Genomic DNA, 21,863 nt, shown 5'->3' on the forward strand with positions numbered 1-21,863 from the left:
CTATTATATTTTCTTTCACTGAGGAGATCTTCAGAGATGTTTCTTACTTTCCAAGCGTACTGGGGGGCACCTGGGTGGCTCAGTCAGCTAAGCGTCCGACTTCTGCTCAGGTCATGATCTTGCAGTTTGTGAGTTCGAGCTCCACGTCGGGCTCTGTGCTGACAGCCTGGAGCTTGGAGCCCATTTCAGACTCTGTGTCTCCCTCTCTCTCTGCCCCTCCACCCCCCCCCATGCTCTGTCTCTCTCTCCTTCAAAAAAAAAAAAAAAAAAAAAGTCCAAGCGTACTGGGTATTTACTGATCTTACTGTTCTGCACTGGAGCCGGGGGATGTAACAAGCATGCTACCGGTACCACGAAGCCCGATGTCTGCTGTACAATGTGGCAACCGGTCCAATTTTGTAAATCCTACATGAGTGCTTTGGATATGTACCCTGCATTTGTCTGATGCACGATATGCTATACACGGCCACTAGATAAGCTGCTACTTACTTAAATCTGCTATATCCTTACTGATTTTTAAAAAATGTTTCATCTGACCACATCAAAATAGAAAAGCTTCTGCACATCATAAAGGGAAGCAATCAACAAAACTAAAAGACAATCGGGGCGCCTGGGTGGCACAGTCGGTTAAGCGTCCGACTTCAGCCAGGTCACGATCTCGCAGTCCGTGAGTTCGAGCCCCGCGTCAGGCTCTGGGCTGATGGCTCAGAGCCTGGAGCCTGTTTCCGATTCTGTGTCTCCCTCTCTCTCTGCCCCTCCCCCGTTCATGCTCTGTCTCTCTCTGTCCCAAAAATAAATTAAAAAAAAAACGTTGAAAAAAAAAATTAAAAAAAAAAAAAACAAAAACAAAAACAAAACTAAAAGACAATCTACTGAATGAGAGAGGTATTTGCAAATGACATATCCGATAAAGGGTTAGTATCCAAATTATATAAAGAACTTATATAATTTAGGGCATCTGGGTGGCTCAGTCAGTCAAGCATCTGACCTCAGCTCAGGTCATGATCTTGCGGTTCGTGAGTTTGAGCCCCGCATTAGGCTCTGTGCTTATGGTTAGGAGCCTGGAGCCTGCTTTGAATTCTTTGTCTCCCTCTCTCTCTGCCCCTCTCCCATTTGCTCGCTCTCTCTCTCTCTCTCTCAAAAATAAACTTAAAAAAAAAAAAGATATTACACAATTCAACATCAAAAAACCCAAATAATCATCACAGACATTTCTCCAAAGACATCCAGATGGCCAACAGACACATGAAAAGATGCTCAATGTCACTCACCATCAGGGAAATGCAAATCAAAACCACAATATCACCTCACATCTGTCACAACGGCTAAAATAAAAAACACAAGAAACAACAAGTGTTGGCAAGAATGCAGAGCAAACGGAACACTCACACTGTTGGTGGGAGTGCAAACTGGTGTAGCCACTGTGGAAGACAGTATGGAGGTACCCCCAAAAAATTAAGACTAGAATTACCATACGATCCAGTAATTCCACTACTGGGTATTTACCCACAGAATAAAAACACTAATGCAAAAAGATATATGCACCCCTATGTGTACTGCAGCATTGTTTACAAGGGCCAAATTATGGAAGCAGCCCAAGCGTCCATCAATAGATGAATGGATAAAGAAGATGTGGTCTAGATACACAATAGATTACTCAGCTGTCAAAACGAATGAAATCTTGCCATTTGTGACAACGTGGATGGATGTATAGGGTATAATGTTAAGTGAATAAGTCAATCAGAGGAAGACAAACACCATATGTGGAATTTAAGAAACAAAACAAACGAACAGAGAAAAAGGAGGCAAACTAAAAAACAGACTCTTAACTATAGAGGAGAAACTGACAGTTACCAGAAAGGAGGTGGGGGCAGGGAAGAGGTACGACAGCAGAAGGGGAATTAAGAGTATACTGATCATGATGAGCACTGAGAAATGTATACAATTGACCAACCACTGTATTTTGCACCTGAAGCTAATGTAACACTGTGTGTTGACTGTTTGGAATTAAAACAAAACAAAGCAAAAAAACTTTTCATCTACCAATTACTGAAAGCAATGTTAAAAACCTCTCACCATGATGATGGATATGTTATTTCTCCTTATAGTTCCATCAGTTTTTTGCTTTATATATTTTGAGGCTGCATTAATAGATGCACACGAATACAGAAATGTTCTATTTCTTGTTGAACAGAACGTTTAATCATTCCATAATGAACCTTGTTTTCTCTAATATTTTTGCCTTAAAGTTTATTTTTGTTCACCCAGCTTTCTCTTTGTATTTGTATGGCATATGCATTTTCCATCACCTTATTCTCAACAACTTTCCGTATCTACAATTTCTACGTGGCACTTCAACCAGTATATGTCGTAAATTTCTCTTTTTAAACCATCTCACATCTTTACCTTTAGGTGAATTACCAGAGGGTATAGTCTTTTGGAGTCAAAGATTTATGGGACTGTTGTCTCTTGGATACCCTACCTTGGAATAGGCCTGTGCTTTGTGTCCTGAGCTCCTCTAGGCCATAAAAAGAGAAGTTCAAATTCAGTGGGTTCAGCAAATTCTCCTCCAACGTGAAAGCTGGCCATCAAAGCTCATCGTATCTTTTTCGATCTTTGCCTTCAGTTTTTTAGCTGAATTTCTTACTTTCTTGCTAGCTCATGAATACCTTTAAGATGATTTTAGAAAATATCTTATCTAGATCGTTTAGTTGTTCTCAGCAGAAAGGTGAGTCCAGGTATCTAGTTACCCTAACTGACCTATTCATTCTCCACTGGCTTCACTTCGTCTCCCCATTCCCTACATGAAGGCTGACTCTTTGGCCTACTATTCATGGTGTTTGATAGCATCTCCTTTAGAGATCTCATTGCTCATGCTTAGAGCATCTCCTTTAGAGATGGGGATAGAGTCATCCCCATCTATCACAGTGACAATTACATGAAAAACTCTCAACAAAGTTTGAACATATAAATCCTGGTGGTGGTAGGAGGAAGATGGAGGAGTGGTTTGGGGAAACCCCACAAATGATAGGTTTTTACAAGAATTACCCTTGGGCCCACTGCATCCAGTGAGACTCACTTCTCTAAGGAGTCCGACTGCTTACGAGCATCTCATGGATGCTCTGAGGACTGATCTTTCCTCCAAGATGTACACCTACAATTTTAACTGCTGGATGAACATTTTCTCCAGGATTCCTACCACCAATACAAACTCAATATGCCCAAATCAAGTATCATCTTCCCACAAACGTGCCCTAGCTACTAGTTTCTAAACCTCTATGAAAGACACTGTGAGTCTCCGAGGACTCCAGACAAATCTTGGACTCATTTGTAAAATGTCCTTTTGTTTTCCCATATAATCACGAAGTCCTTCCAGCATTCTTTTTTTTTTTTTTTTTTTTTTAAGCGAGGGGGGTGGTGGTGGTGGTGGTGGTGGTGGTGGTTGAGCATCCGACTCTGGTTTCAGCTCAGGTCATGATCTTGAGGTTCATGGGATCAGGCTCTGTGTCAGGCTCTGTACTGAAAACACTGAGCCTGCTTGGGTTTCTTCTCTCTCTCCTCTCTCTCTGCCCCTTTCCCTCCCCCTCTCAAAATAAAATAAACTTTAAAAGATAGTCACATCTCTGATTTTAAAAATTCTGAAAATGATATGACCGGTTAACACTGTGACCTCAGACTGAAGTGGGCTCTCATAGTGTAGGTGGCGGGAAAAGCTGCACTTCAGCTGACACGAGGATATACTTAGTTACACAGACACACGGGCGCGCGTGCACACACACACACATACCTGGCAATGGTCAGACATCTCAGAGAGTGACAAAATGACTGTTATCATGACATGATTTAGACCTCGAGTCAACTATTTTGTAATCAAATTTAGGGAACAAACTCACACCTGTTTGAACTGCTCTTCAGTTACAAACACTAAGCAGTGTTCGTGACACTGATTCTTGCCGATTTACAAACTATGCGCAGTGCCGTGAGGCAGTCATCTATCCACATCCCGGGTTGCCACATTAGCCCCGAGCATTTTAAAAGAACAAGATTTATTCACCTTTTACCCTTGGCACCAAGAATCTGCTAGGAGCTCAGTAAATGTTTACTGAGTTCACCAGTCACAACTCACAGAAGGAATCTAAAAATTGACCAACAGGAGGAACATCTTGCCCTCAAACAGCAAGAAAAATTTGAGAGGCTCCTTGAAGGGTTCTACTTTTTTGAGTAAGAATAGACACCAAAGCAAATATATCATCCCAATAAGGAAATGACCACAAGAGGCAATAACAGAAAAAAATTAAAAACTACTACTTCTTCTAATAACATTTAACAATTTTTAAATTAGAAATCAGAGTAGTTTGCAAGTGTAAGATCGCAGCTTATCAGTATTATCCACATTTCAAATGTCATGCAAAACAAATTGTATATCATTACTAAAGATAAATTGTTTTTCTTCAGTCTGTTGACAAATTTTACCTAGACTCCCTCATTCATTAGCTGACAAAAATCTTCTAATGAACATGTTCACAACAAAACGCTGGAATGTCTTTATTCTTCATCATCGTTTTATTCTGGTAAGTTACTAATAGAGTTGGAAAGTTGAGAAACGAGCACTTTTTTAAGAAACATTGAAATTAAATACGATGTTCAAACACATTTTCACACGGCGAACCTCTCAGTGTGTAATTCTACTATACCCCTTGTTTTACGGCCAAATTGCAGCTAGCTACAAGGAAAGTGACCCTCAGACATCTCACTCGTACCTGTTTCTGAGCTTCCACTTTCTGCTTTCTGGTGGGATCGATTGCATCTACCATCCATTTGATTGTGAAGTATGTCACTGCACCAAATATCGTCAAACGGAAAATTAAGCCGACAACTTCATTCCGACTCAAGGGACGAGAAAAGGCTTCAGCATGTACCATCTTGATTAACCCTAAAAAACAAACAGAAATGTCACTAGGTAATAACTACATTCATTAAAACCGGGAGACTGAGAGGTAGTTCACCCTCAGCAGGAAAAACTTAGTCAAATTCAACAATATCTACCTTAAAGGGTTTATTTTGAGGGAAAATGAATTTTCAAATGTTAAATAAACACATTTTAAGCTCTCTTTGGAAAATGACGGCACATATTAAAACACTGAAGATTTATTATACTTTTTAATGAATTTTCCTAAAAGCTCACAGAATTTAAGCAGACAATAACTCTAGATGAAAAATGCATTCAATATCTTAAAGTATTTATTTACTCTTTTAAACAGCTTTTAAATAACTACTTCAGAAAATGTAGAGATACACTGACTATAACACTAACCCAACTGAAGGCGGCAGCCCATTACTAGTGTGAAAAGAATTTCTTCTAAGTACAATGGACAGCAGGCAATTTCTGAGCGAAATTAAAACCGTGAACAGACTTGCTTCGCCCTCAGACTTACTTTTTTTAAATTTAATTTATTTTTTTTTAATTTACATCCAAGTTAGTTAGCATACAGTGAACGATGATTTCAGGAGTAGATTCCTCAGAGCCCCTTACCCATTTAGCCCATTCCCCCTCCCACGCACGACCCCTCCAGCAACCCTCAGTTTGTTCTCCATATTTAAGAGTCAGACTTACTTCCAAAGGTTTTCAAGGCCTGCTTAAATTTAAACATGACATTTTCTCTATTAATAAGTGACGTTAAATTTTTTGAGCCATCCTATCGTTTCCAACAACCCAGCTAAATATGAAGCAATACATTCAAACATTTTTGAGCCACAAGATTACAGTACTCACCCAAGAGAGGAAAAAGGAGGCAACATGCCTGCTTTGACACGCATCTCTGAGCAGCTACATCAGTCCCGTACAGGCTTGCAGAAGGCATGCACATGCCTAGCAGAGGCAGTAACTACCCAGAAAACTAAGGCTGTTAGGGGATGATTTGACTATCACATTTTGCAAAATAGGATCTCGGCTTCGAACAATGCCATTAGTCTCTCATAGCACAGGACCGTGCTGAGTGCTATGCTATACAAATAAGAGAGGGGGAGGCAGAGGGAGAGAGAGAATATATTTTGCACTCAGGTGAAAAGGAGTAAGTGAGACTTTGCACAGACAGCTCAGCAACAGGTGAAAATCAGGAACCGCAAAGATTACCATCCGTGGTCTTTTCTCCTCTAACATCAGGTTTGCCTTCTCACGCCTACTACCCAGTTAAAGACCTTCACTGCCCCTCCCCTGGGATAGCTCCGACAATTCCCCAAAGCTTTTCCTTTACTAACAGGATTTCCAAGCATTCAAGGCATCCTAACCTAGCCCCAACCCAGCTCACCCCTTCTGTAGCTGGAGGCACTGGTACCAGAAAACGCCACGTGTATTTTCCCTCTACCATATCTGCCTGGTGCCCCAGATAGGCCAGTTCCCCCCCTCTATCCAGGATCAGTCAAATTCTATCCACACCTCAAAGCCTTCAGATCACATTGATATCCTGTATTATTCATGTGGCCCCATTATTGAGCTTATATAATGCCTAGCCTACTCAACCAGAATTCAACTCCTTATAAAAAGGGATTGATATCTTCTCCACATAAGAGAGAGGCTACTCAGTAATTATCTGTTCAAAAGATGAACTCCGACTGCAGAAAAACTTCCCACTCTATCATTCCAACAAAACCGCTGCCAGACTTTTGAATGATTTCCAAAACAAAAAGTCAAGGGTTCCACGTGTCTCCATCACTAGGGGCCATTTCCTTCACAGCAGTACATCATTAACTTCAACTTACTTAACAAAATAATTGAGAGCCTTCATTTCAGATGAAGAAACTTTGACCTAGGGACATTAAGTGATTTGAGTCAAACCATAAAGCGCCTCCTGAACATGAATATATATGTATAATGCCTACTATATACTGGCATACAATAATGGCTAAGAGACAATGACTTTGCTCAAGGAACACATAGTCCAGTTATTAATTATATTTTTATAAACGGAGCTAGGGAGGAGCCACCTAATTAAACTCTCTCCTCATGTAACAAACTGAAGTGTGCTTTCATCCGTCAGCACGGACTCCTAAAGAGGAGTTAACAGCACTCCGCTTCTGATAAGAGGAAAATTGACCTAGCTAACCTTCATTCCAACAGGGTACATTTGAAAATGCAGTTGGAACCTGTGGAATCATTGTGTGGGGATATTATTCATACAGGAAAATAAGCCAGTAGGCAAAAATCAAGGTCTTATTAGCCTCATCTATGAAAACTAGTGACATCTGAATAAAAGGATTCCCTTTATTTAAAAGTTTGGGTTGGCAGTGATGAAACCGCCATCTGCTGGATGTTCGCCGAACTGCACGAACAACCAGGGCGATATTTAGTACATCCCAGACATCGAGACAATGCCACTTTCGAATCCTACAGGGAGTATCATGACATAAAACCTGTTAGCTACACATATTCCTGTATTTAAGTTAGTGCCTGTCGTAGAGTACTCTAGACCTATGACCACCTCTAAAACAGTAGTCCGTCTTCTACAATGACTCTGAAATCCTGAAATGAAACAGAAACTTCTACTTGTAGGTTGAAACTGTATATACTTTATTGTACACTCATCTATCATTCATACGACATTGATACACCTGCAATGTTAAGGCCGTTGCAGGAGCCGTGCCACGACAGCAGAAAACACAACCAAAGCTCCATTTGCGTACAACAGTAGGGCATGGGTTTCAATCGTGTATAGACGTTAACGACGAACCAAATGCACACACAAATATGTACATAAACAGACAGTATGACGTACAACAAAGAAATAAACCCAAACGCTGCCAATTCGCAGTTATCTGTTAGGCAAACGTGATCCCAGGGAGTTTCACTTAGAGAGTTCTCCGTTTCAGGGCAGAAAACTTTTGGAAATCGGACCACCTCGTCACTAAGCAATCGACTGACAGCTGAGAGGCCGAGGGTGGAGTGTTTCGGTCCTATTTCACCGCGGGGTTGCAGAAAGTTTGTCTCAACCCCGGAGTCCCAGTTTCGCAGGGAACAAGGCCCCAGGAACACAGCCTGTGACAATGCCTGCCAACCTTCACATAAAGGACGCGTTATTACGCTCAGCACCATCCTCTGCGAAAGCGTGCCCTGGCCCGAAGAACCGCCTCCGCCTCTGCACTACGTGGTGGCAGCGCCGGGGCGACAGTCAGACCCGGCTCCCTCCGGCCGCCTCCGCCCAGGACCCCCCGGTGCCGAGGTCGCCCGGAACGCCCCCAAGCCCCCGCAGCGCCCCCAGCTGCCTACACAGGTCCCCTCGCAAGTGGCATCAGTCAGAGGGGTAGCGCTAACGGGAGACCTAAGGGCCTAGGCCGGGCCGGAAGCCAAGGCGAGGCCCGGGACGCCCTTGGAGGTTAATCCGCGGGATACCAAGGGCTGCGGGACGCCGGGGGGGGGGGGGGGGGGCGGCACCGAGGTGGGGCGTGGGAGGAGGGCGCGTTGACCTCTCCTGCTCGGTTTCCCGGAGGCCAGCCGGTCCCCAAGGGGGCTCCGCGGGAGCCCGCGCCCGTCCCACGAGGACCCCGCTACTCACCCCAGGGCGGACACTGAGGCAGCAGAAGCCCTCAGCCAGCCTCACACAGGAAGGAAACGCCGCCTGGGAGAGAATGCTTCCGGCGGGAACCGTGACCCGCCCCCTCGCACGGAGCATGCGCCTCCCCGGGCCGACGGCGAGGAGGGAGTGCGTTTCCGGCTCTCAGGAACTGCGGGGGCCGCGGACGGGAGAGGGCTCGTCCCGCAAGATCTCTCTTGCCCTCTGCGGGACTGAGGCTTCCCGCGAAGCGGGTGTGTCCGCTTGCAGCCCTCGCTCAGGCTCCGGGTTTAGCTGCGGAGTCTCAGAGGTACGATAGGGGAAGGCGCTGATCGCAGAAGGACCCTGCCCAGCTCGCGGGCTCCGAGTGCGACACTGACACATCGGGGAGCCTTCCTCATAGTGCCAAGAAATGCCCGGTGTCTCCGCAGAGTTCTTCCCTGACTCCTCCTCGATCCTAACTCCCGCCCCTAGCCCCTCACCCCACGTGAGGCCGCTGTTCGGTCTGTCCTTTAGCCAAAGCGCTGACGCGCATGGCCACCCCCCGCCCCTCACCATCTGCCTTTCAGTTTCTAGGGTGAGCTCACCCTCCTCCCCCGTCCCCGCGCGCTGACAAACACCTGGGGGTGGCGCCTGAAAATCCTGCAAAACAACTTTGCAGCCCACCCAGGCAGGACCGGTGTTCGGAGCAGAATAGGTTATCTGGTACCAGGTTTTGCATTTCGGTGACTTCCCTTTTTCTTCTACACCTTCCCCTTTCCAGAATGAGAGACGTGACACAAGAGGTCCCCAGGGAGCAGGGCCCGCGCCTCCTGAAAACACACAGGCTACCAGGGGGCAAGATGACTTTAGCCACTGTTTCCAGATACTTCCTTCAGATAGAGGAGGTGAGACTACGAAGCAGTGAGACGGTTGCTCTCTACCCTCCTCAGGAAGGCAGTTTGTGCCTTTCTGCTTTGGCCATCATCTTTGATATCTGAAATTCTGCAGCCTGATAGTAAAAGTTAGTGTATGCCACCCTTGTTACAAGCGTGTGATGCTGGGGTGAGGAAAGTCGCTGCAGTATATTGAAAGCCTACTAAGTATCAGGCTATATGCTTCAGTGTGCTTCAAATCCATAATCTAAATTCCTCAAAAAACCCAGTCCTCTGAAGTAGCCATTGCTTTCTCTGTTTTTATAGATGAGCAGATTGTGAGGCTTGGGGAAAGAAACTTTACTAAGTTCATGTACCTAACTGGCAAATTTCGCTGGAACCAAGTCTGTCTAATTCATACCCTACACTTTACACTTTCTCTTTGAGATAGTTTCATCCCAGTTATGTTTTAAAGTTTCGCTGAAAGAAGACTATGAAATGACAAAATCATAAGGCTTTAAAGGGTGAGGATGAGGTGGCAGGGATATGTAAATATTTTAAAACTGTGATTGGGTTCAATGACAGTTAGGATGGAATTTAATACTCAATGATATGAAGATAGGTTTGGGAGAGCTAGACTCGTTATTTAGAGAGGAGATAGAACTTTGGGAAGAACAGGATGATGATGAGACCTGGACGATGTTTACAAAAAACAAACAACAACACCACAAAAACTCACAAACCCAAACCCAAAAACCATGGTTGCTCAGCAGTCTTGGCAGAGGCTCTCTACTGGTTCCCTAGGATTATCCTCAGTCTGAGTCGATCTGAGCTTGGATGCTCCTGGAACATGCATTGTCAGAGCTAGAAGGCAGAGAATACTGAAGGAAAGAACTTTAGGTGTCCCACTAGAGTAGTCACGCTCTCCAGTAAAGAAAAGGAGCTGCAAAGTTCAAGATGGTCATGGATTTCCATCCTTCACTGAATGAAAATGCACCAACTAAAGACCTCACCTGCCTTATGCTAAGGATCAGGGTGACCAGTCTACTCAGCTCGTCTGACACCAAGAGGGTTTTTGGAACTTAGGACTTTGATTGCTGAAACAGAGGAAGTGTCAGGCAAACCATGAAGCGTTGGTCCCCTCTTAGGGACACCTTAAATGAATTCTAGAATGAAGGGGAGCTCCCAATGTGATTGTATCTAGTCTCAATTCACCTGGAGGATGTATGATTGTACAGGAAGTTGTTGGATAAAGTAGCCAAGACGGGTGCTAAAGAGTCTACATGCCCCCAAATCAATGCTGCTTCTCATTCCTCTTCCAGTGCTTTGGCTGGACACCAAGTATCTACACACATACTTCTTGGATGTAATTTACATTTAGCAAATTCTTAGGAAGCCTCTTATGTCTGGGTCCTAAGACGTCAAATTACTGCCTTCCCACATACCATGCATGTTCATTTCCAGCAATCACTAAATCAGTGAGGTTCTTCCAGAATAGAGCTGAGTGAACATATGCTTTTCATCCCAGGATAGCTTTATATAATCCCTGGCAGCATAAAACACCATATTTGGCCCACAGTAGGGGCTCAATAAATAATTCATTATGTATAATATTAATCAGGAAATTATAACAACAGATTTTTTTTGTGGACTTTCTGGGCCTTCCCCCTGTGATCATTGGAATCAAGATATTAAAAATAACTATTGCATTTATTATTGAAAGTTAGGTTTTGGGTTTTTGTCTTATTTTCTTTCCTTTTAATCAATGCCTCCTAAAACAGTTTATGGCAGTTCTTCGAACCACATGGAATTGAATTATCCCTTACTTTTGTTAGGATGGGAGTGTGATTAATTTGCTCTGCAGCCAAGGTAAATCTTTGTACTGCATCCTGAAGGGGAAGGGATTCCTTAGATTGGGGTTCTCAGATTTCATTGTGGGCCTGTACACTTGGACAACATGGCAAAATGCAGATTCCCAGGTCCTAGCCTTAGAAGCTCCCATTTAACTGCTCTAAGTTTTAGCCCAGGGGTTTGAATGTTGAATAAGCACCTGAGATGGTTTGCACATAGGTAGTTTTGGATCACACTTTGAGAAACTCTGCTCTAGTGAGTGATGATTTTAGATGTATTTTTGCAAAAATCTCTATTGCCCCAGTCCCCAAAGCCTATCTGATCAGCTGAACCATTAAGTCAGCTGGGATATATCAAGATATCAAGACAAGGAACCCTCATGATCAGATTCAAAATAAAATCTCTTTGGAAGGAGAAACAAATCTGAAATTTGTGGATAAGTAAGCACAGTAAACCTGACCGTGTTTGTTGTTTGTTAGAAATGATTCCCTTGACAGTGATTTAGAAAGAGCAGAACTTTGGGGCTCCTGGGTGGCTCAGTCCATTAAACATCTGACTCTTGATTTTGGCTGAGATCATGATCTCGCAGTTCATGGGTTCAAACCCTGTGTCAGGCTCTGCACTGATGGCATGGAGCCTGCTTGGGATTCCCTTTCTGCCCCTCCCCCACTTGCATTTTCTCTCTCTCTCTCTCTCAAGATAAAAAAATAAACTTTAAAAAAATAGAAAAGAGCAGAACTTCAACAAATAGATAAAGTTATATAGCAGTAATTATGCCAGTATAATAGTCACTTGGTAGCCTTGGTTCTTTTAAAAACATTTCATCAGTATAGAATAATCTTCATTATTACTTTGACAAGTTAAATAGAATGGTTGGAGAAGACAAGTAAAGCAAGAATATGAAGCTGTACCTGAAGCCATAAAAACACTGTGAAAGACCAAGATTAAGTGCTTGAAGCTCCAATAGAAAGAATAAGATGGAGTTGAGGCAAAAGCAACGAAAAATTAAAATTTCAGCAGTTTGGAAGGAATGGAAAGATGAATTGGTAGCCCCATTCTATAAAAAGCACAGAGAGCTAAAAGATGCAATAGCAAAGTTTAAAGAACATGTCGTAAATCTACTTTTCATGTTTCTGTGTTTTCAATTTCACACATAATTTAGGAGCGCCTGGGTGGCTCAAGTATCCAACTCTTGATTTCGGCTCAAGTCATGATCTCATGGTTCATGGGATTGAGTCCCACGTCAGGCTCCATGCTGGCTGTGTGGAGCTTGCTTGGGATTCCCTCTGCCCCTCCCCCTCTCCCCCGCCCCTCAAAATAAATAAACTTTAAAAAATTTTTTACACGTAATTTAAAATATGCGTGTATGTGATTTTCTAATGTTATCAGGATGGCACTAAGCCACAACCTTACATCGCTACACGATCCTTTTTCTTAAACACTACTGCCAAGTGGACGTTTTTACAGTTTAGGCGAGCAATAAACATCATCTAGAACTTGGGTATTTATTTTAAATCTGCAATATTTTATCATTCAGCTTCATACAGTACTGAAAATAACACTGCTCAAGTGATACTGTCTGTGGAAAGTCACGATCCATCAAAACAGAATTGCTTGGGAAGAAGTCTAACCTTACTATAGTTCATTAGCAGAGGATTTAAAGCACAGGCGAATGAGTCCTCTTCCCTAGGATTCGTTTGGGACCTTTATAAATGGTCTTCCATATGGTGTTTTACATGGGAGAGGAGATGCAAAGGATTGGGTGAGAGGAACAAAGATATGAATTCATCAGCCAAAACTGAAGAAACAGTAGTTGAAACATTAATTCTCAATTTCTGTAACAGCAGATTGATAGATGAAGCATAAAACAAGACCAGATGCTGTGGTTTCCAGGATGCACTTGGCTCCCCATCCTTTATAACCTGGAGCATTTTTTTTTGCTGTAAGTAGGTCACTTGCTTGCTCTCATTTACCTGATTCTAAGAAAATGCCCTTGAAAGTATTTGGAAAAGAATGTGTGCTGGTGCTTAACATTCAAAAAAATATTAAGATTGTGTAAACCCTTCCCCTGCCCCCATCTCTCTATTAGAATATGTTGTAACCTTGAAACACATGTGAAACTGAAATGGAAAAGAAGAATTTGAGATCTCTTATTTTCTAAACACAAAGACACTAAAATCTGTGCCCATCCTGTTAGCCCCCATGATTTCACTCTACGTAGCACTGGCACAGTGTTCACCTCACAGATTCTAATTGGGGTTTAAGTTTTTTGTATTCTCTTATCACATGCCAGCTGCTTGAGAAAAGAGGATGCCTAGGACATAGGCAGGGCTTAAGTGCTTTCTTAAAATGTATTTATTGTGGTATAGTTGACATACAATGTTATGTTAGTTTCAGATGTACAACACAGTGATTCAACAACTCTCTACCTTACTCAGCGCTCTCCGTGGTAAGTGCGGTCACCATCTGTCACCATGCAAGGTTATTACCATATTATTGACTTATATTCCCTTTTCAGCCCCGTGTCTTGTGTATTTTATAACCAGAAGCTGAATCCCCTTCACCTATTTCACCCATCTCTCCACTGTCAACTAGGGTTTTAATTAATTGACTTTTTCCCCCTGCAATCTGACATATCTCATGGGGCTTTGGAGGCTCTATTACTGCAGTTTTAATCTGACCGAGAGGGGGAGAAAAAAAGGGCAGGAAGGATATACAGTCCAAAGATAGGAGATGTGGAATCAAACCATTTTATTGACCGTGTGTATATCATCACTCTGTCTTTGGTAGGTCCGTTCCTAACGTGTCCATCGGAGACCAGTCCCATCAGGGTGAGTCTTGGTACTCATGGGATTTGGGAACATAGACACTGAGGCGCAACAGACCTGGGTTTGTATGGACAATCTACTGTTTACCAGCTCTATGATTTGGGGCAAGCCATAAAGTTAAAAAGCCTCAACTTCCCCATCTTTCATACGGGGACAGTAGCAGTACACGTGCCACGGAGTGGCACTGAAAATTAAATGAGACGGTTTCAGGGAAGTGCTGAGCTCTATGCCTGACGCTTGGCAAGTGCTCAATAAACATGCTGTTGTAACATCCCAGGTGATGTTTTTTATTGTACTATGAAATGATGTTCTCTCATTTCCCGAAGTCTGTGAGGACAAAGATTCCTTCCTATCTGCTTATTGTTTGTTTGCAGGAGGACTTCACCTCCCAAGTTTTTAACCATGGCATCTTGTCTGGGAATATTTCCTCTGACTAGTGAAAAGGCCGTGCCCCTGTCTCCCTGACCTCTTGATTCTCTCATTCTCGATCTTAATACACTCATCTGGCTGAGTCTTACTGATTAGTAGTCAAGAAACCATTTATGATAGTTCTATAAAACCCGTAAGATTCCATCCTTTTGACCACCAGACAATTACATTTAAAATACTGGTCAATCAATCCATGAAAATAGCTACCTGGATATTTCTCAGTTCACCAAAGACCATTATTGATACTGGCTGTTGTTCCCATCTGTCTAATAACAGCCATTTATTGAGCTTATACTTCTTGCTTTCGTGGCGTTCTAAAGACTAAAACGTCTTATAAAAATGCAAGTCCTCACAGAGCTATTGATTTTTTTTTTTAAGCTCAAGGTTTATCCCATATTTCATCCCCATTTCTTATTTGTTTAGGGAAAACTTTCTGCCTTAGATTGCTGAGTGGGTTTTACACAAGAAAAAGAACTTAGTTCAGTGGGTGAAAGTGAGATGCTGAACCAGACTGGAGATTTTAGACGTCGATACTTTGCATGTCTGATCTTTCCTTTGCAAACTCCACTTTCTTATTACGCTTGGGGACTGTCATAACATCAGAGCTGCTATTCTTCGTATAGAACTTAATTCATTTGAGCACAACACAGTTAAAAAAAACCATTTACTATGTGCAACTCAGGCCCACGCTCCTAAAATTGAAGTTTTGCTGAGCAAAAGAAACGCGATGTCCTGTTTAGAGCTTGAGTACATGGCTTTCAAAGGCAAAGCCAAGGTCACACCTTGCTGATTTTAGATGTTTAAGACTGAGATATATACTAGACCTTCTTCTTTCACCTTAGAAAGGGCCAGCAATAGAGGACTGGCAAGCTAACATTAAAATCGCTTTCTCGTCTCTTTAGTGTCAATGTTTCTGGAACTGGAAAAACAAAACAAAGGTGTAAGTAAAAAAAGGAAGAAAGAAAAGCCTTTAACTTGAGTTACAGAAGTACAGGAAACAAATCAAGTCCCATTCAGCTTCAAAACACTATACCTGATAGAGTTTCACACAGCTTTCTCCTTTCCAGTCTGCTTCTTATTAAGTTTGAACTCCAGACTCATTATGGAGTTGTCAATGCTGAATGAGGCCCAGTGCCAGAGGCATGGCCCACACCCATTTCTTTATGTCTTCTGTGTTCTCAGGTAAACAGGGGATCACAAAAGGGGTCATTAAGGAAAGGAGACAAAGAGGTTGACTCCCCAGCAGTGGTTTTTTCCCCCTATGGTGTTGAGATGCTAATGATTCTTTTTATTTGTTTAGTTGTTTGTTTTTTATTTGAGAGAGAGAGAGAGAGAGAGAGAGAGAAGCTTAAGCAGGCTCCATGCCCAGTGCAGAGCCCAATTCGTGGCTCAATACCACAACCCTGGGATCATGGCCTGAACCAAAATTAAGAATTGGATGCTCAACAGACTGAGCCATCCAGGTGCCCCAAGATGCTAATGATTCTTTTTTTTGAAAATGTTTGTTTTTGAGAGAAGAGAGAGAGAGAGCACGGAGGAGGGGCACAGAGAGGGAGACAGAGGATCCGAAGCAGGCTGTGTGCTGACAGGGAGCCCTATGCGGGGCTGAAACTCACGAACTGTGAGATCTTGCTCAGAACTGGAGTTAGTCGCTTAACCGACTGAGCCACCCAGCCGCCCCAAGATTCTAATGATTCTTAACCGGCTGAAAGCAACATTAGAATTCTGTCTAGATAATCTTGATTCTCAGGCTGGACAGTATTCCACCTTCCACATTCTGATCCATCCATCATTCAGTTCTACTTGTGCTAGATAAACTGGCTTTATATTGTCTATTATCATGTTGTCCTCATAGGCTAGTATTCAAGGAGCCTCCCCCCACTCCTCCCTTGGAACTCTTGGATGTAAACGAGGAACAGTTAAGTGAATGGTGTCTAAAGTCATGAAATACAATGACTGTTTTTTGTGGGGAGAGGGAGAAGAGTAAATAATGATATTTCTTCAGCTGAGTGAATCATAAACATTTCCAGCACTTGAACTTACACATGTAGGCAAAAGCAGAAGGCAACTAAAAACCTCTCCAGGGGACATTCTTCCTCATTCTTTAGGAATGTGGGGTCTATGAAGCTCCGTTTTCATGATCATTCCCAAATTCTGTGTCTGTACCCAATCAGTACTGAGGTGTCAGGTACAAATACAACCTCTGTCAGGATAGTTTCAAGCACGCAAGACATGGATTATTGGGTACGGTGTGTGAGAAACTCTGAGAATGCTAAATGAAAGGGCCGGTTCTGTGGCCTGTCCCGTGTTAGGTAGGCTTTCTGGGTTCCCTCCTCTGGAAGTGGGACCAGCTTCCTAATTCCACGACTCCATGATTCTTTCTGACCTGAGTGTGGAGGGACTTCTGTTTGAATGTTTCCCCCTTTGGACCCCATAACTGAATGCTAAATTTGAATTCTAGCTCTGGGGGTATAGTTAAAATATTAAGTACTGAAGATTTCCAAGATTCGTGTAATAATACTTGGTGAGCCACCCACCATTTTGCCAGTCCTAAATTTTCCACACTGTGGTTTCACGTTTGTGTGCTCGAATTTTAAGGTCTGAAATCTTGGTATGTCCGGAAGGGTCTCGTTGCTTTACGCCAAAGAACTTAGCTGCAGTGATCCCTCCCCTCATCCCCACTCCTACCCCATGTGAAGGTCGCAGGGTGAAGATGGAGGAGGTCTCCTGTTCTCCACCCTGTCCCTAGATGACAGTAGAGAACAACAGTAGGAAGCCGGGTCTAGAAACACCATGCCCTCCTTTTGTGGAGAGACCAGCTGGCTACTAAGAATGTTGTCGAGGCTGGCAAAAATGATACTACACAGAAAGCAAATGCAAAAAAGCATTAAATATCAATACGTTAAGGGCTACAACAAGAACTTAAAAAAATTTTTTTTTCTTTTAATCTTTATATTTGAGAGAGAAAAACAGAGTGCAAGCTGACGAGGGGCAGAGACAGAGGGAGACACAGAATCAGAAGCAGGCTCCGGCTCTGAGCTGTCAGCACAGAGCCCGACACCGGGTTCAAAGTCATGAACCTTGAGATATGACCTGAGCCGAAGTCGGACGCTTCACTGACTGAGCCACCCAGGTGCCCCAAGAACTTTTTAAAAAGGGAAGTGTGGTTAATATAAAATAAACCCCATCTCCCACAGCAGATCATGGCTTTCAGGATATGAGCTCATGAACAACAGAGGGAAAAGAGTTTTTTTTTTTTTTAATTTATTATCAATATTATTGTTGGATTCTCTTGTAAGTTCCCTATTTTCTGTGAAACCCGGAACTTGCCAATGAAGGTTTTAGCTAACAGGACACTTTTCAGGAATGTATCTTTTACTACCTCCAGTTGGTGAGAGATGACTGTGACAGATTTATCATGTTTTAATAGAGAGCTAAAGAGGAAGAGTGGAGGGGTGAGGACACAGATTTACCGCCACTTATTTGTTCATTTGGAACTTTTATTGACAGAAAAAATATTTCCCCTTTTTTTTTTTACAGAAGATTTTAAAGTCTCATTCTCTAGGAAGTAAATTCAGGAGTAAGAAATGCCACACCTGTTCTACATAGTACAGTTTGTTGTTAGTTTCATTGACTATTGACATGCTGAGTGGTGGGTTAAGCTTGTAACCCATCTCTTTACTCAAGTAAGAAACCAACATTAAGAAAGATAAGACGTGCATTTTTCCCCTTGATAAAGACACCTGCTGTTCCAGTGTCATAGAAACGGTTAGGGAAGATCTAGATACAGATTTAGAAGGATAGAATTTCCCGGAATCACATTCTCTCAGGATTGAAAGGAATATTAAATGTCATAGACTCTTCAACTCAAGGCAGTGTAGAATTGTAGAAAGGATGTCTGCTATGGAATTGAGGGGACCTGGGTCAGATCATAGCCTTGCCACATCGTAGCTATGTGTTTTAGGAAATTTAATCTCTCTGGGCCTTAGTTTCTCGCCTATAACTTGTGCATAGTGACTACATTATAAGTTTGGGGAGGATTGAAGATACTGTATGTAAAGGACCTAGGACAGACACAATAGGCATTTAGCAAATGACTGTGGTGGTTGTTATCAAAATTGTGCCACCACCTGGTCATAAAACTTACTGGAACATTCCCAGTGATGTGATTCCCAACTGTTGGGAAGCCCAGGTTATGTTTGAAGAGCTCTTCTGTGTTCGCCCTTTTACAGAGCCGAATTCCTCCCCCCCTAGAACTTGGATCTGCTGTTCCCATTCTTGCCGGCGGGGCTGCGTAGGCTATGTCTGTCACCCGATTGAACGCGCCACCGAGAATGGAGCAAATATGCCTTCAGAGTGGTATGACTGGTGAGGACACTACAGACGTGTCAGCACAACTCAGAGTCAGACTAGCTCCCTTGTCCCGGCAGCCACCAGTCAGATACCTACTGAATTTGCTGTTAACGAAGCCCGTTCATCATCCTCACAAGAGCTGAGCCCAAGTTTGTCACGGTTTTGAGGGAGAGACTCAAGCGCAGAAACTTACAATGAAATCTTTATTATATTAATTAATAAGTTGGTAAAATTTCACTTGAGTCATGCTAGTATATTTGAATATTTCATCAATTCTGCTGTTCTGTGGCATACGTATAAGGTAATGTAACCGACAAACGGGCATTTTCTTTAACCGACACTCAACATAGTATTTAATATGTGCCAGGCACTATTCTAAGTGCTTTGCATATATTAACTCACTCAATTCTCACTCATATTTACCCTATGTAGTAAGTACTATTATTATCTACAGACAAGGAAACCAAGGCACCGAGAGGTAAAGTAACAGAGTAACACTAACTTTCCAAGGTCAAATAGCTAGTAGATGGCAGAATTAGGATTTGAACCAGTCTGTCTGGTTCCACAGCCTGTGTTCATACTGATGCCCTTCCCCAAATTTGTTGAAATTAAAAAAAAAGAAAATCTGTTACTTAGATTGTTAGAACTTCTTAAAAGCAAAAAACAAAGTATAGTGAATTAGTGCTGCTGGATTCACAACCTCCAAGCTTTAGAAAAACATTATTAGAGAATATCTTTTGAATTACTATGAACATTTATGAGAGTCCAAAATGTTGATTGGAAGCAATATCTAACTCCGTTCTAAGCAAGACTAGGCTGGCTTGCTTATATATATATATATATGTATGTATACATTTTGGAGAGAGAGCACAAGCAAACAGGGGAGAGGGGAAGAGGGAGAAAGACAGACTCTTAGGCAGGCTCCATGCCTAGCACAGAGCCCGACATGGGGCTTGATCCCACGAACCCGGGATCATGACCTGAGCCAAAATCAAGAGTCAGCCGCTCAACCAACGGAGCCACCCAGGCACCCCAAGACTAGGGTTCCAATAATGTTCTATTTTATATTTCCACAACATAAGAAGAACTAAGAAGAAATTAGAAGAAATTAATGGCTGCCTCTGAATCTTGGTCTTATTCTGATAAAAATTGTTTTCAAATATTGGAACAGCATTGTATGATATTTGAGTGTTATTTTAAATTAGCATATGGTAAAATTGTGCGTATGTGCATGTGTGTATAGGTCTTAGAATTTTGATACAATAGTTTCATATAACCACCACCGCAATCAAGACACGTAACAATTCCATTATCTTACAAAACTACTTTGTGTGACTGTTTTTAATTACTTCCTCAACCCCTGGCACCCACAGATCTGTTCTCCATCCCTGGAGTTTTGTCTTTGTGAGAATGAGACGTCAATTAAGTCACGCAGTGTGTAACCTTTTGAGACTGGCTTCTTTTATTCGGCATTCCTTTGAGATCCACCCAAGATGTTGCATACGTCGGTAATTCATTTGTTTTTATCGCTGAGTAGTATTCCGTGGTCGTACACTTTGTTCATTCAGTCATTGAAGGACACTTAGGTTGTTTCTAGTTTTTGGTAATTATGACCGGAGCTTTTATAAACATTTGTGTGTAGGTGTTTGTGTGAGCAGAAGTTTTTGTTCCCTTAGAATAGATACTGAGGAGTGGAATTGCTGGGTCACATGATAAAAGTATTTTTAGCTTTATGAGGAGCTGCCCAACTCTTTTCCACAATGGCTGTACTCTTTTACATTTCCTTGAGAATGTGCGAGCATTCCGTTTCTAATGCATTCTCACCAGAACTTGACAGTATCGGTATTTTTTTAAGTATTCTAATAGGTATCGAATTGTGGTTTTAATAGGCATTTCCTCTAATGGCTAATGATATTAACATCTCTTCATGAGCTTATTTGCCATGCATTAATCTACTTTGGCAAAACACCTGTTCAGGTCTTTGGTTTATTTTACAATTGGGTTGGTTGTGTTCTTACTGTTGAGCTTGGAGGATTCTTTACGTATTCTGGATCCAAGGCCTTTGTCAGTATGTGATTTGCAAATGTTTTCTTCTAGTCTTATCTTTTTATGTTCTTGCTAGTGTCTTTTGTAAGGTTTCAAATTTGGATCGAGTCCAAGTTATCAGTTTTTTTCATTTATGGATCATGTGTTTGGTATCATGTGTAAGAACTCTTTGCCATACCTAGGTCATAAAGACTTTCTCTAAAGATTTCTTCGGAACGCTTTATATTTTACATTTAAATCTATGATACGTTTTGAGTTCATTATTGTATAAAGTGTGAATTTGGGGTTGAGGTTCATTTTTAAGTGTATGGATGTCTAACACCTTTTATTGGAAAGACTATCCTTTGGACCTTTGTCAAAAATCACTTGGCCATATTTGTGAGGATCTCTTTCTGGGTTGTCTGTTCTGTCCCCCTGATCTATGTGGCTGCCCCTCCACTGTCACCACCCTGTCTTGGGTAATCTAGCTTTATGGCATAACTTAAAAAATCAGGTAGTGTGATTTCTCCAACATTATTATTCTTTTTCAAACTTATTTTGCCTTTCCTAGTTCCTTTGAATTTCCTTGTTAATTTTAGAATCAGCTTGCCTGTATCTACTAAAATCCTCCTGGGATATTTAATAGAATTGAGTTAAATCTGTACATGGGCTTAGGGAGCTGAGTTTTTTCGTCCCTGAACATGATATGTCTTCCTGTTTATTTAGGTCTTTTTTAAAAATTTCTTTTATTAGTGTTTTGTAGTTTTTAGCCTACAGATCCTGTTTATGTTTTGTTAAATTTATTCTTAAGTATTTAAATAATTTAAGAGCCATACTAATGATTTAAAAAAAAATCAGTTTTGGTTGTTCATCCGCTGGTATGCAGATAAGATTATTTTTGTGTTTTACCTTATGTCCTGTGACCTTAACTTTACTCAGTTCAAGGGGGAGGTTTCTTTGGTCACTTCTTTTGGTTT

General features: G+C 42.1%; 2 protein-coding genes across 6 annotated transcripts in view; one reads left to right on the forward strand and one right to left on the reverse strand.

Annotated features, from left to right (window-relative positions):
* Positions 1–6,859, reverse strand: part of ATAD1 (ATPase family AAA domain containing 1) — a 55,752-nt gene extending 48,893 nt beyond the window's left edge. The window contains exons 1-2 of one of the 2 annotated variants that reach the window (XM_086679525.1): positions 5,774–6,859; positions 4,761–4,933 (exon numbers count right to left, since the gene is read on the reverse strand). In XM_086679525.1, coding sequence (XP_086535651.1) covers positions 4,761–4,933; positions 5,774–5,867 — 267 coding nt within the window. In that variant the 5' untranslated portion in view covers positions 5,868–6,859. The remainder of the gene's footprint in view (positions 1–4,760; positions 4,934–5,773) is intronic. The other variant, XM_086679524.1, reaches the window with a different exon arrangement.
* A 1,785-nt stretch (positions 6,860–8,644) lies between these two features.
* Positions 8,645–14,355, forward strand: LOC147575749 (uncharacterized). 4 transcript variants are annotated; one of them, XR_015241518.1, is made up of 5 exons: positions 8,645–8,856; positions 9,310–9,549; positions 13,096–13,197; positions 13,649–13,700; positions 14,042–14,355. XR_015241518.1 is itself a non-coding variant. In XM_086679527.1 (5 exons), exons 1-3 carry the CDS (start codon positions 8,665–8,667, stop codon positions 13,101–13,103), a joined length of 321 nt encoding a protein of 106 aa, XP_086535653.1. In that variant the 5' UTR covers positions 8,647–8,664; the 3' UTR covers positions 13,104–13,197; positions 13,649–13,700; positions 14,042–14,355. The 4 variants fall into 4 exon arrangements, 2 of the variants coding, with proteins under 2 accessions (XP_086535653.1, XP_086535652.1); XR_015241520.1 differs by having other exon boundaries at positions 13,099–13,197; XM_086679527.1 differs by having other exon boundaries at positions 8,647–8,856; positions 9,310–9,433; positions 13,099–13,197.
* Positions 14,356–21,863: the final 7,508 nt, after the last annotated feature.

Source organism: Puma concolor, chromosome D2 (genome assembly GCF_028749965.1).
Source record: "Puma concolor isolate L17-30 chromosome D2, mPumCon1.1.hap2, whole genome shotgun sequence".
Classification (NCBI taxonomy): domain Eukaryota; kingdom Metazoa; phylum Chordata; class Mammalia; order Carnivora; family Felidae; genus Puma; species Puma concolor.